The sequence below is a fragment of the Anser brachyrhynchus genome, assembly GCF_964034855.1.
Source record: "Anser brachyrhynchus genome assembly, chromosome: 15".
Taxonomy (NCBI): domain Eukaryota; kingdom Metazoa; phylum Chordata; class Aves; order Anseriformes; family Anatidae; genus Anser; species Anser brachyrhynchus.
The window spans coordinates 12810942-12824931 of record NC_137733.1 but is presented as its reverse complement, the minus strand read 5'-3'; the positions used below and the strand labels follow the sequence as shown (position 1 = coordinate 12824931).

The window sequence follows — 13990 nt, the reverse complement described above, 5'->3', positions numbered from 1 at the left end:
TTGCAGTGCTCCTTCTGGAGTTAATCCTTTCAGATGAAAATTGAGAAACACTGATGGGGCAACACAAGGAAATACGCACTTCTCTTCCTTTTGCTGTGTCTATTTTAATGGATAAACAAGGGACTTCAGCCCAGATTGGTTAATCCTGCACTTTCCCTTCACAGTAACTGTCACACGAGTTTTTACAATGTAAATTAAACCAGTGGTTGGCAAGCCGAGAATATGCATCACACCTGTGCTATGCAAGGGTGGTTTGTTTAATCTTCTATTCCCATTGTTGCAGGTGATTTTTTTTTTTGTAAATCTGTACAGAGGTGGCATGGGGCAGGCCTCCGTCCCACAGAGAAGGCTGGGAGCTGTTCCTGGGCTGCTGCTGGCAAGCACCGCGTGCCGGGCAGGATCTGCCCTGGAGGTGCGAGGAAGGACTTCCCGGGAGTCACGAAGGGCTGTGCAGGTAGCCAAACACCTTGGAAAAAGAAACCAGAAGGTCTTCTGCTGCTTGGATTCTGCGAGGGTCCCCTTTGGGCTTTGAAAGAAGGATCACAGGATTAAGAGGTGTAATTAAAAAGGATAATTAAGTCGGCTGCTTTGACGGATGCTGGAAAACTGAAGACTGGGAATGTTGTGGGCATTCGGACTAGATGTGGGGAAAGAGAAAGAGAGTGAGTGGACAGGATGCAACAAGAGCCATGGAATAAAAATTGCAGTTATTTAGAGAAACAGTTACTCAGTCTAATAAAATGGAGTTTATTAGAAATTTTCCCGCAAATGCTTTCCAGAAGCCAGATTCTCTCTGGGAATGACTCACATTCCTCCAGCTTTGTTGTTCAAGTATTTTCACTTCTCTTACGATGTGGATGGTTACTTAACTTTAACAGCTTTGATTCCACTCCTGTTTTGGATGACCCTTACCACGAGCCAGCTGCATGAACACTTCCAGTACTTTACTTTAATGAGTGCACTTAATGGTGTATGGGACCCATTATGAAGAAAAGACTGGCAATTAGTCTGAGGTGGCCCACAGAAGCTTGAGTTTTCAGATAAGAATTTAGTGATAACACAAAAGCCTTCTTAGAGTTGAGGGGATCTTCAGGGCATTCTCATTCCTGAGTCACAAGCATATTTTTCCTGCCTACTCATGACTTTTCTAGCAGCCTCAGCCTGCCTGCAGAAAGTGGGTCCATCACAGCACCCACCCCGAGCGCTGCTTCTGTAACCGCAGCCGAATGAACTTATGCACCCAAGCCAGCACCGCAGCTGGCTATCGCATTGTGCATGCGGTGGATGCTGCCTGGTACCTCTTTTTCTTTCCGTCCCTGCTTACCTTGAGTGTAGCACAGCTCCTAACTGATGCTCTGACATAGTTGTACGCATCTCCTCCCATCCTTCAGCCCTCTGGAAAGCTAGAGTCAGAAATGGATTTGTGCACTTCATGCATTTGAACTTCATCTTGTGCTTATATCCCTCCCTCCCACACCCCATCCTTTTCTGTTTCTTTATCTTTTAACCACATTTGTCCTACCTTGTTAGCCACCCCCTTTCCAACAAATGATTAAGCAATAACAAGGAAAACAACCCCAAAACTTGCTGTTTCCTTCAAATGCTTGCTTTGAATTTGCTGCCTATTTATAGATCATTCATTTAAGCCATGGTGGCAGTCAATTAGAAATGTAGTGAATCCTTCTTTCAAGAGCGTGCCAAGAGAGGATCCTTTTAGTTGGTTTGCTTTTTTTTCCAATGATTTTTGCTGAAGCTTTTATACTGTGCTTAAATCCCTTTGGGATTTGTTTACTTTGAATATATTCTTGAATAGAAGTGGAAAGGTTTTGCTCCTATTCAGGGAGGTTTAGGGGAGCATGACCAATGGTGTGCAAGCATGCCTGATTTTATCTGAGGGTGGTAAAAATGTATTTCACACAAATTTTCCTTCTAGTTTTCATCTTGGAGGGATTTTTTTTTTTCACTTTTTCAATGGAAGGACTGTCTCTTGGTAGAAATACTGTTAACCCTCTTTTTTTTTTCCCTAACAGTCACACGACCTTAGGCAAATTCTGCCACTAAATTCTGTACTGCTTGTAGAACAACAATGATGCAGTACAATATTATAATTGTAAATTGCAATTGCTTCTGTAGCCTTGCAGAGGACGCATGATCCTTGTGCTTTGGTTTGTCCTTTTATTGAACAGGGTTGGTGCTAATCATCTTTGGTGTCTTCTGGAGAAGTGTAGTAAGTTTGTACTGGCATATCCCAAACAGCGAGGCACGAGTTGTGGGTGAGGCACAAGCACATCGCAGGTGAGATGTTGCATGACACCTACGTTAATAAGCTCAGCTGGACTTTTGCTTAGTCCATGAGACATGCTGAGGTACGGACTGTTACTGGGTTTTTTGAAGCGAAGTTTTTTTTGCAAGGAGGCTGGAAACCACTGATTCACGCAGTACCTGGAGATGTAAGCACTAATGTTCTTCTGCAAGGGTAGGGGCTTGTTGTGGGTAGGTATTTGTTGGGAATTGAGAGGTTTTTTTAATGCTGTGTGTTACCGGTAATCACTAAGGTTGTTTTTGCTTTTCTAAAATAAATTTAGAAAGCAAATACTGTTTTCAGTTGAGTCTCTGAAGGGTGCTGGATTTGTCAGAGCCTCTGTAAAGTAGTTTTAGCAGCCAGTACCAGTGCTAGCTTTTAAAACTTTTTCGATTTTTTTTTCTTTATTTTTTTTTACTCCCCTCAATGCTCTGTATTTTTGTGCCATGGTAGCCTGGCAGGACAACCAGGAGAAGGCAGTTTTTTCTGGGGGCTGATCCAGAGAACAGGTATAAAATTCCAAGAGAAATTCCTGCTTGGCCTCCAAGTGTGAGTATAGCTTCTGCTTTGAAAAGGAGAATCTCTTTAGTAAACTTACCTTGCTGACAGTGCTGTACAGACAACCCATGAAAATCAGCATGCAGGACAAAAGCAGAGAATTATGCTATTCATTTTTTAATCTTACCTCCTGTGATACGACTTGATTCTTACTCTGTGCCCTCCTAGGTCAGTCGCATTTAGAGCAGCCGTCAGAGCAGATCAGCTGTGCTAAGCACACCGTGACATTTGGAAAACCCTGTCTGGAACAGGAATTGAGCAGTGCGCTTCTGCTAATTACAAGTGCTACCTTTAAAGTGTAATGTCTACCTTATTAAGCAAAACCCAGCTACATGCCCGGACTAGAGACTGGAAATACTCTAGCAGCAGAGGAGACAGGTCCTAAACAAACACAGCAAAGGTAATACAAGCATTGCTTCGTCAGAGCAAACATTGCACAACCCTGTCTGGAGGGTGAATGTTGTTTCCTAGCAACTTTCAAGAGTGTTTCAAATTTGTGTGAGACCCTCTGAGATTTAGGCACTTTACCCACGATTCTGCTGGATGCCAAAAATATGCTGGCTGTAATTTCACAAGCCTTTCTTTCAAGGGCAGCGCTGCTTTAAACCTTTTCCTGACCTTCATTTGAGCTAGCACAACCTGTGCAGTAGTACAGAGAACCAGGATGACATCAAACTAAGTTAAAATTAACCCAGAAGAAAAAAAGTTTTTAATGTGCATCTTCGCTTCCTTGGTGGTGGTTGCTGGCTGGGAATCTCACAGTGGTTGTGTTGGGAAGCGTGCTGCGTGTCTGAGGGGTGCTGCTGGGAGCATGTTGCATGGATTAGCAGTGAGAAGTGGTTGGGAACAGGCCCATGGCACATACACATCGTAACAGACATCTTTTTGGGACCTACACTCTGCATTGCCAGCTGCCCAACAGCTTCGGGCATCTTGGAGGAAGGTGCTGCCATTCAGTCCTTAGGGGTGCTGTGGTCAGTACGAGTTGCTCAGTAGCCTTCTTTTAATAGTTAAAAGATTTATCACAGCTAAAGTGGCTGTGATATTAGGAGACTATAAAACAACTGTGCTGCTTTTTAGTTCAGATACTCTGTTTCATCCAGCTACAGACCTTCAGGCTGGGGTCTAATCCATGCACAAAACCCTCTTATAACTCATAAGCGGTTATTAATGTTTCTCTTAAATGATACTGGCCACCCACATGTCTCCAGAAGCATTGCCACCTCCAGGCTATGGTGGTGTAGAGACCTCTCCTTCTTGGCAAGCAAGAGGATTGTCCATACCAAGAGGTATTGAATTGTCAGCCCCCGAAAAGAGAATGCTGCGTTATGTTGATGGACTGACAATATCTCTTTATACATTGAAATTAAAAGTGACACAATCACATAAATCATTGTAACAGTACTGTATGCAAACACAGTGCCTGGATTCAGAGTAGTTAGGAGATGACTGAATTGGGGTGAATACCCTTATTCTTGACTTTGAGAAGTGCACTGACAATGAATCATTCTTGGTGATGAGCTACAGCAGTGCTGACTCATCAGGCTGAAATTAGAAGGGCTTTTTTAGGTGGAGATATGTAATTCCACCATTTTTTTCTGATGAATGGATAAGAGTGAACATTTTTGTTGGCTAATTTACAGACTTCATCAACTAAATGTCATTTCTTTTCCCCTAGCTGTCAAACCTAGCTGGAGGCAACTGACAGAGGGAGGGAGAGCCTAGATCCAGGGAGGTGGCGCTGGAAAAAATGTACCATGTAGGATGACTGGCAGAAGATTTCACAATTTGGTAGAGATGCTGGCAGTCATATTGCTACCACTTCTAGTTTATGAGATTCTCTTTGATTTGGCGTGTGCTAATGTTTGCTTTCATTAGGATAGGGGTTTTGAAGCCTGAAATCATTCTGCTGATAATTTGAAGAAGGACAAAAAGAAGCTGTCATTGGAACTTTGCCAGAAAATTACAAACAAATACACAAACAACTGTTACCCCTTCCCCAGCCACCTTTGTCATTACAGCCGATAGCAGGGGATTACATCCCCGTTAGCTCCTGTGTTTCCTGCTTGTAGTCTCTAGCACAGCTTCCCAGTTCAGGAAGGGCTGATGCAACCTGAAGAAAACATTGCGCTCGCTGGATCCTGGAATGACTTACACTACCTGTTTTGAAGATCACTGGAACAGTGATGGTGACACTGATTCCCAGAGACCCTACATTCATTTCAGAATCTGGCGCTGGGATCCCCCCATTCCAGCTTTAGAGATTTGATTACAGCCCAGTAAAATTAATTCAGTTCAGGGTTCTCCAAAGGATTTGTATTCCTTTTCATCTCTATAGAATGGCCTGATGCTCACCTAATGCTTTTTTGTTACACTAATATAGGAATAATCTGGTTTACTTCTGGCAAGAGATTTGTGGTCATCCCTGAAGAGAGAGATTTTATGCCAGGTTATCTTTCTACTCTTGGGTTAAAAACGTTGCTAGGGGAGCAGCAAAAGAGAAGGGACTCCCTGCAAAAATTGCGTACTCGGCTGCTTCTCTGAGGTAGGAATATTTGTGAGCCTACAAGGAGAATATTAGTGGCAGAGGCTTCTCTGATGGGTGTTCCAGTGATGCAGAATGATTCCTTCGGAGAGTCCATCAGCATCTGGGAGTCACCGGTGTGCGTCCAGGAGATGCTCTACTGGCTGACTGCGGAGTGCTGGAAGCAGTTGGCTTGGCAGAGTTTCATCAGTCAGGCTGCCCTTCGCTGTTGAGGAAGCAGCTGCATGCTCGCATTTTTGTTTGGCAATGTGTTCTCTCCCTAGGGGCTGCAGCACCGTTTGATTAGGATGGAGAAAAGCAGACCTATCGCAAATATGTATTATATTCCAGCAGAGCTTTGTTAATCTTTTGGTCTCTGTGTTCTGCCTTAGGAAGGTGCTGAGTGAAAACGCCAAGGAAAGCCAGGAGGAAAGGAGTTGCTCAGCTGTTGCACATGAGTCTTGCCTCAACCTCTCTTGCAGTTCACAGAGTAAAATCAACAAATGCATGCTGCTGTTTAGAGATGTTTGCAAACCTGATGCTTCTTGACACATGAAAAATCTAGTAACACCTGAGCTCCTTATTTTCCTCCCTACCTGCACCTACCTGCTTTCCTGTGTTTCTGTCTGGCGTAGGATGCTCTGGTCTCCGGGGACTCATCCCTTCCTGAATACAATGTCATTTTGCCATTTCCCCAGCTTGCTTTGGTACTGTGTTCCTTAACCAACGGTGTCTGCCTAGGAGATTATGTGAACAGCATTGATGGAGTGGATTTTGAGAAGTTCAGGATGTTTCTCCGAGTTCTGTATTTTATTGCAGTTGTGAAGGTCACCTTTGCTTTGAGGATCAGGGAGATTTGGGTACCGCCACCTCTGGACGTGGAGGTGCTGAGTTGTGCACTTAATGTGGTGCTTAATCCTTTTACTGCCTGAGTGGTGTGGACCATCCTGTGTGTTCTGTGTCAATGATAGCACCTTGAACTCAGAGATTACCTTCTGGCCAAAGATACTGGATGGTTTTACAGAGTGAATATTATCTTTGCATTAGGGGGGTGAGTGCGAAACGAATTTTGGAGAGTTTAGCAATTTGCCCCAGGCGTCCCAGCAATTGTTAGGCAGAGTGAGAACAAAAGCCAGGTCTCTGCTGCAGAGCTATGCAGCTTACTTTGAGGTAGGTGGAGTGACTTGCCAGGAATAAAAATCTGGGTATTTTTTTGCTTGGTATTGTATCTTGCATCAGTTGTTTCACAGTGGCTTTGTTTGCACCCCTTTCTCATAGCTCAACCAGTGAGAATTTGGTGTGATTTCATTATAATAAACCTCCTGTCGAGAATTCCTGATGTTACTAAGTGACTGTCCCTCTCCAAACAAAACAGAAGAAGAGGTATTGGTCTGTCCTTGGGACTTTAGAGCAAGAGAAAGATTTGGTTATTATCTCTTTGTCCAGTAAATCTTGATAGCGTGTTTGACAGGAGCTCATATCTTGCAGATGTTTTCCCTGTATCTTCAGTAATTATAACTATGACTTCAGCACTTTTTCAATTTGCAGTATCGTTTTTTGTTTAGCACCCTAGAGTCTTTGCTTTATTCATACTTCATTTTGTTCACCAGCTGCGTTTCGTCTCTCACTTGGGGGCGGCATTTCACTGCTGCACATCCAATCCAGTAGGCAACTGGTTCTCAGACAGGCAGCAGCTCTTGCTTTTTTGATGGAAATCACCCTGCGCTGCTCTGCACGGAGCAGTAGCCTTCGGTCCCTGGGTGTTGCAGTTTGCGATCCTATGCCCAGGAGCACAAGTCCTTGGAGATACGGGGACATCTTCTTACTGGCATTCCAATTTCGTGTTTTATGTCCTTGCTTGGGGTGAATTAAGAACAACTAAATCACATCAAAAACCATATAAGCAGTGGCCTGAGACACCTACTTTTTGTTGTGCTCTAAGCCTATCCATATGAGATAAATTATGTCAGTAAGTAACGGTCTCTGTTTTGCCTTTGCAACTTTTCTAAAACTCATTGTCACTTCACTGTATAGTAAATTTATGAAAAGCTTTCAAAAGTCATTGGGGAATTTTCCCCTCCACCTTTGCCCTAGACTGACTGCTGCCACCTACCTCCAGTCCAGCTCCTGTAAAATAACATGGTGGCTGTGAGGCTTCTGGGACAATACCAATGGTTATTTGTAGCTGTTATTTCCCACTTTATATAGGATGTGCATTTGTTTTAAAAAACGGGAGAATTTTCTTGAGAACAGCTGAACTGAATCCCTAAAGCAGCAAGGCATTATTTAGCAATGTCTGATACAAAACTGTCCTGCTGATTGTGATCTCAAATGGTGCAATTTTGCGAAAGATCAGTAAATTCTCCTACAAAGCATCAAAATAGTGGTTTAAATTAGAAATGACCATTTAACCCAGTGTAATTTTGGAGTGCACTTTAGAGCTGCTAAAACAATACTGTACTGCTACCAATCTGCAGTAATGGTGCGCTAATGGGTTGAAGGCGGAAGGTATTGGCTAGCGTGATATAAACGACCAGATAGCTTTAAAGTAAAAACAGGCAAATGCACGCCTTAACTGTTGGAAGTTGAATCCCATGGGTAAGATTTCAGATTGAACACTAATGAAAATTTCATTTCAGCTCTCACAATGTTTTAATATGCAGGTTCGCAGTATGCAAATAAACTGAAGTCTGACTGCAAGTGGCTGAGTTACTTCTGTCACAGTCTGCCACCCCCATGAGTAAGCTGTCTGTGGCTTTTTTTTTTCTGAAATCAAAGTTTTCCTCCTGTTTTCACTACAAGCCAGAATCTTGTAACATATCTATGTGTGTCTCTAGTGAGAGAATTAGTGATTCCAACCATCTCTTCAAAGTGTTTTCATGGCATCCCTCTGTTGTTCCATGTAATTTGTAAGTGCAGTGCACAGAGCTATATGTTTTTAAATTTATGATTGAATTCTGAGCGTTACGATCAGTGCATTCCTTATCGGAGTCATCCTGGGAGTGCAGCCATGTTTTGGGGTTTCCTTCTGCATTTCAGCTGCAGCTCTGATGTATAGTATTCTACCTGCATCTCCTGAATCTGATGGAAAGAGGTGGTGATGTGCTTTTTTTCCCCCTCCTTCCCCAGCTTATGCCTTCAGATAAGATTTGCTGGCTTGGACCATGTTGTAGGTCACCTCACACTAGCCATACACTAAGGCCATCTAGCTTGAGCAGAGGAGCTTCATCTTATATCTTCTTTGTAGGTGATTAGATTCGTAAGTTATTGTGAAATCACCCAGGGAACGGGGGGGTAGCCAGCACAAGGAAACTGAAGCGATTATCTGGCATGTTAGGACGTACACGGTTCCATATTTCTGTGATTGGAAGCAGATACATCCTTGTAAATTCAAATTGTGTGCTAACTTTGTTGAAGAGGAGAGGCAAGAATTTATCTTAGGAGGTAATTAATTTGAAATAGCTATTAATTAACATTATACCTAAATTTGCCAGTCATCACACTTGACTTGAATTTGCACACAACTGTTGCATATCAAATACTGCTAAGGATAGCTTGGGCTTTGGCAGGCTGTAAAAATGCCACGCTTTGCAGCTGTGGCATGGCTCTGCCAGGCTGACCCTCCTCCTCTCCCCCCCTGTGCCGCCATGCCTGCCCTCCCAGCACGTGCCTTCCCTTCTGGGGACCCGCACTTTGGATTTATAGCTGTGCAAGCACGGCCCGGGAATAGGCGGCTGTGTATATGCACAGGCATTTCACCCTCATGGGAAAGAATAAAAATGACTGGTTTTAATTTGAGGCACTGAAAGTGCTGCGTGTTTCTCTCCCTTGCAAAGTACCTGCATTGTCTTGGTGTGGCTGTTAAGATAATCATGGTTTCTGATGAAAGCAGAAGACTAAAATGATGTTTTGCAATGAAGGTTGTTTTGATTTATTCCCCGTATGCAGCACACATAATTTTGCTTCCATAACTCTTTGAAGCAAGCTTTAATTTTGTGTCTTTGGTTGTTGCTGCTACTGTGCTGTGCCATACCTATGAGCTATTTAATGTGCAGCGTAGAGGAGTACATTAATGCAGGTCCACAAAAAGAGCGCTTCGATTTGCTAATTGCTTGTAGAGCGGCGGGTATTGTTGCGGAGAGAACGACCACTCATTAGAGACTGAGCAGCTCATTTTTTCTGACAAGTGAGTCCCACATCCGAGCTGCTTGCCTGTCGGCCAGGGCAGTTGGCTCACATTCAGCCCCCTGAGGAGGGCGTGGGGCTGCTGATGCTGCTGCCACCTGCATTGGGATCGCCGGTTTGCTTTGGTTTCATCCCCAAGACCCTCTCCGACCAGCCTCCCTCAGCATCACCAGAGCTGGAAGAGCACTGCTCCCGACCCCTTTGCTTCCCTCCTGCACACCTGCTGTTTTCCTGTGTTTGTATTTACATTAGAAGTGTGAAATACAGTGGAAAGAGCTACAATTGGAAGGTATAGGGGATTAATTATTGATGAAGGGAAGCAAGCTAAGCAATTCAGAAATGTCTCCTTGGGAGCTGAATCAGTTCCTCTCCTTGGAAACTGTTCCTGCTCCTTCCAGCCCCAGCTGCTGTATCCTGGCAAGGCAGGAGCACAGGTTATCTTTCCTTCCCTGCCGCTCTCTTTTGAGGATGACAGCAGCACTGACAGTAGATTAGACTGTGTTGTCATGTAAGATGAATGTTTTGAATTGACAAACCCTGTTTTTTTGGAGGCTTAAAGTAATTGACTGAATACTTCAGAGGATTTTTTTTTTCTGCTTATGCTACTTATTTGATTTTCTTTACCTGTTTGTGCTGCCTTCTGTGGGCAAATCGTCCTTTACATGTATTTGTATATCTGATTCTTAAACTCGGTATCTGTTTGCTTATCAGATTTCTTAATGCTTGAGCTCAGTGATCCGTGGGAATATAACATGTGTATTAAATAATATGAAATTCCTTGGAGCTTTAAAATGACTTCTACGCATATCCTGAAAATGCAACACAAGTTTTTCTTACTGAGAGACTCCTGAGACACCAAGGTGAACGTGTTCAAGCTAAAAGCAGGTAAAACAGAGTGGAGCCACATGTACGTAGGCCATTGCATTTGCCAGCACACAGCTCAGAGATGGGCCTGGCAAACTGCTGCAGCATCTGCTGCAGAGAACGCTCCCCACCTGCCCGGGAGTGAAGGACCCTCGCGTGCCGGCTCCCTCCCTGCCCACCTGCAGCGCCTCAAGCTCATTGCTCATGCGTTCGCTGGCTGCAAGTGGGCAGAGAGGATTGAACTGAGAAATCCACGAGTTCATTCCTGGAAAGATAAATTATAAGAAGCAATATAGCAATATTTCTTTCAGGTCCTTCCAAGGCTGCCCAGCGGTGCCGGGGCTCAGCACATCGTCCTGCGCCGTGCCAGAGCCCTCTGCAGCTCCATCCTTAAAGTGCCGCGGTGGCTGGCAGCTCCTCCAAGGCACTCTGATTAAGTGAGGTGTGGGGAGAAGTTCAGAGCCTAATTTCTTCTTCATAATTAAAAATGCGTGCATCTGTCATGCTGCTGGTGATTAGGTTGTATTTTCTTGTGGCCTAGTAGGAATATGGCAGTGAATCACTTTGCAAGCAGCTGTCCTCTAACAGCTGAGCTAGGTTCAATATTTGATTTAAGCTAATAAAAAGTCCGGGGTAGGGCTAATGTTTACAAACTGGATGTGATAAAGCATTCAGATCATCTGTTTCACAGGCAGGCAGGAGCAGGCGCAGGGGACCCCAGTGCTTCCAGCCCCGGGGCGCGAGCTGCCGTGCTGGCGGGGTTCCTGCGCCGGGCTGCGAGTGCCTCGGCCAGGCTCAGCTGTGCTGGAGGAGCCTCTTCCTCTGCAGCTGTGGGTCACATTGTAATGGCTCACAAGGCATTAAATATGTCCCTTTTGCTCTTCTGTGAGAGTTGTAGTCAAACCATACATTTAAGAATCTTTTAATCTTCATAAATCATTTCTTCTAGCAATCTAGTAAGCTTAGTTGCTGTTCTCTGAATTCCCACTAGTTCAGCTACTTTTCCCTTTGAGATGAGCTGCCTAGAAATAAATGCAATGAAGAAAACCTACTCTGTGATTTAATTCTTATCTGATTGCTTCTCCAAATCATATTGATCTGCCATTAGCAAGCTGCAGTTTTGGACTTGCTGTCCAGGTTTGCCTCTAGGTCTCTGTTGGTGTAACAGCTTGACAGGTTTGTATTTGGTTATTTTCCCTGAGACATATTATATTTAAGTTAAATTATGGACTATTTCCTGCTTGCATTTCTCATTTCTCTCATCCCTTTGTATTATTTCTTTCCTGCCCAAAAGATTTTGCAGCCTCTTCCTGAAGTAAAATATACGAGGCTTTTTTCTGTCCTTTTTTTCCCCTGGATTTTATCAACACCTTGTACTTTCAGACATTCTTATGCTATCTAGTTAAATGGGTTCCTGGGGTGCTATTGTCTTGATATTTTAAAGAAAAATATTTCCTCTGTGAAGGTGATCCAAGCTCTGAACAGGTTGCTCAGAGATGCTTTGGAATTTGCTTCCTTGGAGAAAGGCAGAACTGAGCTGATCGAGAACCCTGAGCATCCTGGTGTAGCTGACCCTGCTCCAAGCAGGGGATCGACCTGACCTCTTCCGGCCTAAATTACACCTCGATTCTGTAGAACTCTGTACTGTCTAACAGGAGATTGAATAGAAAATTAACCCACAAATTTAGGAGCGGTAGCTACGGTAGGCAAATACATAATTCTTCACAGCCCTTTGCATCTACTTCAGAACAGTAGTTCCCATTCAAAGGTCATATACATCTTCATATAGATAAGGCTAATAAAAATACAGAGAAGTCAAGATTTTTTTTTAATCAAAAATATTCTGTCAGTCTTGGGGTGTTTTGCAAAGGCTACGCCAGCATCTCCTGTAAATAACATCTCTGAGGGGATGTTTTGTAATTCTAACGCTGGTGTAATTCTACCTGATTAAATATTAGTGGGGAAAAAAAGGCTTTCCTAGCTGTCTGCAAATTTCTAGTTACTTGATGTTTCAGCATCAAACTTGGTGATAATTTGAGTTTTTCTTCTTACTTGCTTGTACATGCACTCAGCGTTTGGTTGGGACTGGCATCTCCTGCGGTGTTTAATGAGTGTGTCTCATTTCCTTGTGCCAGGTCCCAGGCTTGTATTAAAACCCTTTTTCTCTTATTTGAGTGTCTGTTCCTTAAATAACGTCACATCATCCCAGGCCCTACACAGCAAGAATCGGTTACTTTTTCTGTTTGCACTGAGCTTTGGGGACGGGGAGGTTTTGAACTGTTTGGTTGTTTGTTTGCGAAATTAAACTTACGCTGTGCTGAACCCCAAGACTCTATTTTTTTGTTTGCTTGCATTTCGGTGCCGTTGGCCTCCAAAGCTTAATGTTTTCCTTTTCATTGTAATAAACTGCTTGCTGTTTGCTTCTGGTTTGGAAGTAGTACTCAAAAGACCCATTTCGTGTGTGGAGAGAGATTGTTAGAGGGGCTCTGAAGGGTTTTAATGAATATCTGCTTGAAATTATGTGAATTAGTTTGCGGGAAGCTTTTTTTTTTTTTTTAGTTCTTATCGTGTTTGTTTACATTGTTTAAATTAGTTTCTCTGTCATTAGTTGTGTCTATTTTCTGGGCTTTCTGCTAACTAGAGAAAGGCTGATTGCAGGCTAGCAAAGTGCTGTGAAATAGAAGACGGGAAGAAATTGCACTCAAGTAGTAAATGTGCCTTCTCTTAACCATCTCCAAAATACTTGTGTGTTTTTTTAATTCTTTCTCATAAACAAAACTCTGTGAAAGCTCTTCTGAGTCAGGTTCCCATTTCTCCAGAAATTATGAAAGGGTAACATAAGGTATTTCCATTCTGGTTTGAGGTTCTTTGAATTTCAAACTTTCTCTTAAACAAACAAACAAATAAAACCACTTTGCATTGACTCTTTCTCACAGGAATTCAGTAGGGTTATGTTGCAGAGAGGCTTTTCTTGGTATTCTACCACAATTGTAGAGACTGCTAAAATCAGCCACATGCCCCCAAACCTCAACAAAACATTTTCTTTGAAGTTTCCTTCACACTCCCTCTCCTTTCAGGAGTTTTGGGCAAGCATCTTCTTTCTCTAAAGTTAAGCATAGGAGAAAGAATTAGATGGGTTTTAGACCATTCTCCACAACTTCAAAAGAAATAGAGAGGAAGCACAGTTCTCTGACTGGACCATCAGAATGAAATTTGGGATTTCTGACCCAGTGGTTCTCACCTTTACAATAAACCTGTTCTTTCTTGTGTGTGTAGACCGCAGGCTCTTTGGGACAGGATTGTCTCATGTAATGGGTTGCTCATAGGGCATAACAAGACCCAGCACTTAAAATTCCTTTTCAGTGCGGTGGAAATCATGTTGCGGCTTTTATGGTTTGGGGGCAGGGGGAAAGGAATGTAGTCATATTAAAATTCTGAAATACGTCCCAGACTTCATTTTCTATTTATTTATTTTTATTTTTGTTTTGTCTTGAAGGCTCAGCTGTCTCAAGTTCTGGAAGAAGTGGGGAATCACAAACAAAGAGCAGAGATGGTAA

At 43.2% G+C, this 13990-nt stretch overlaps 1 protein-coding gene across 5 annotated transcripts in view; it reads left to right on the top strand.

Annotated features, from left to right (window-relative positions):
- The window catches only part of MAD1L1 (mitotic arrest deficient 1 like 1), a 353278-nt gene that overhangs the window by 158566 nt on the left and 180722 nt on the right, over positions 1 to 13990 (top strand). For all 5 annotated transcript variants that reach the window (XM_080556171.1, XM_080556172.1, XM_080556169.1 and 2 more), the window contains one exon: positions 13930 to 13986. In XM_080556171.1, the coding sequence (XP_080412297.1) occupies positions 13930 to 13986 (57 nt within the window). The remainder of the gene's footprint in view (positions 1 to 13929; positions 13987 to 13990) is intronic.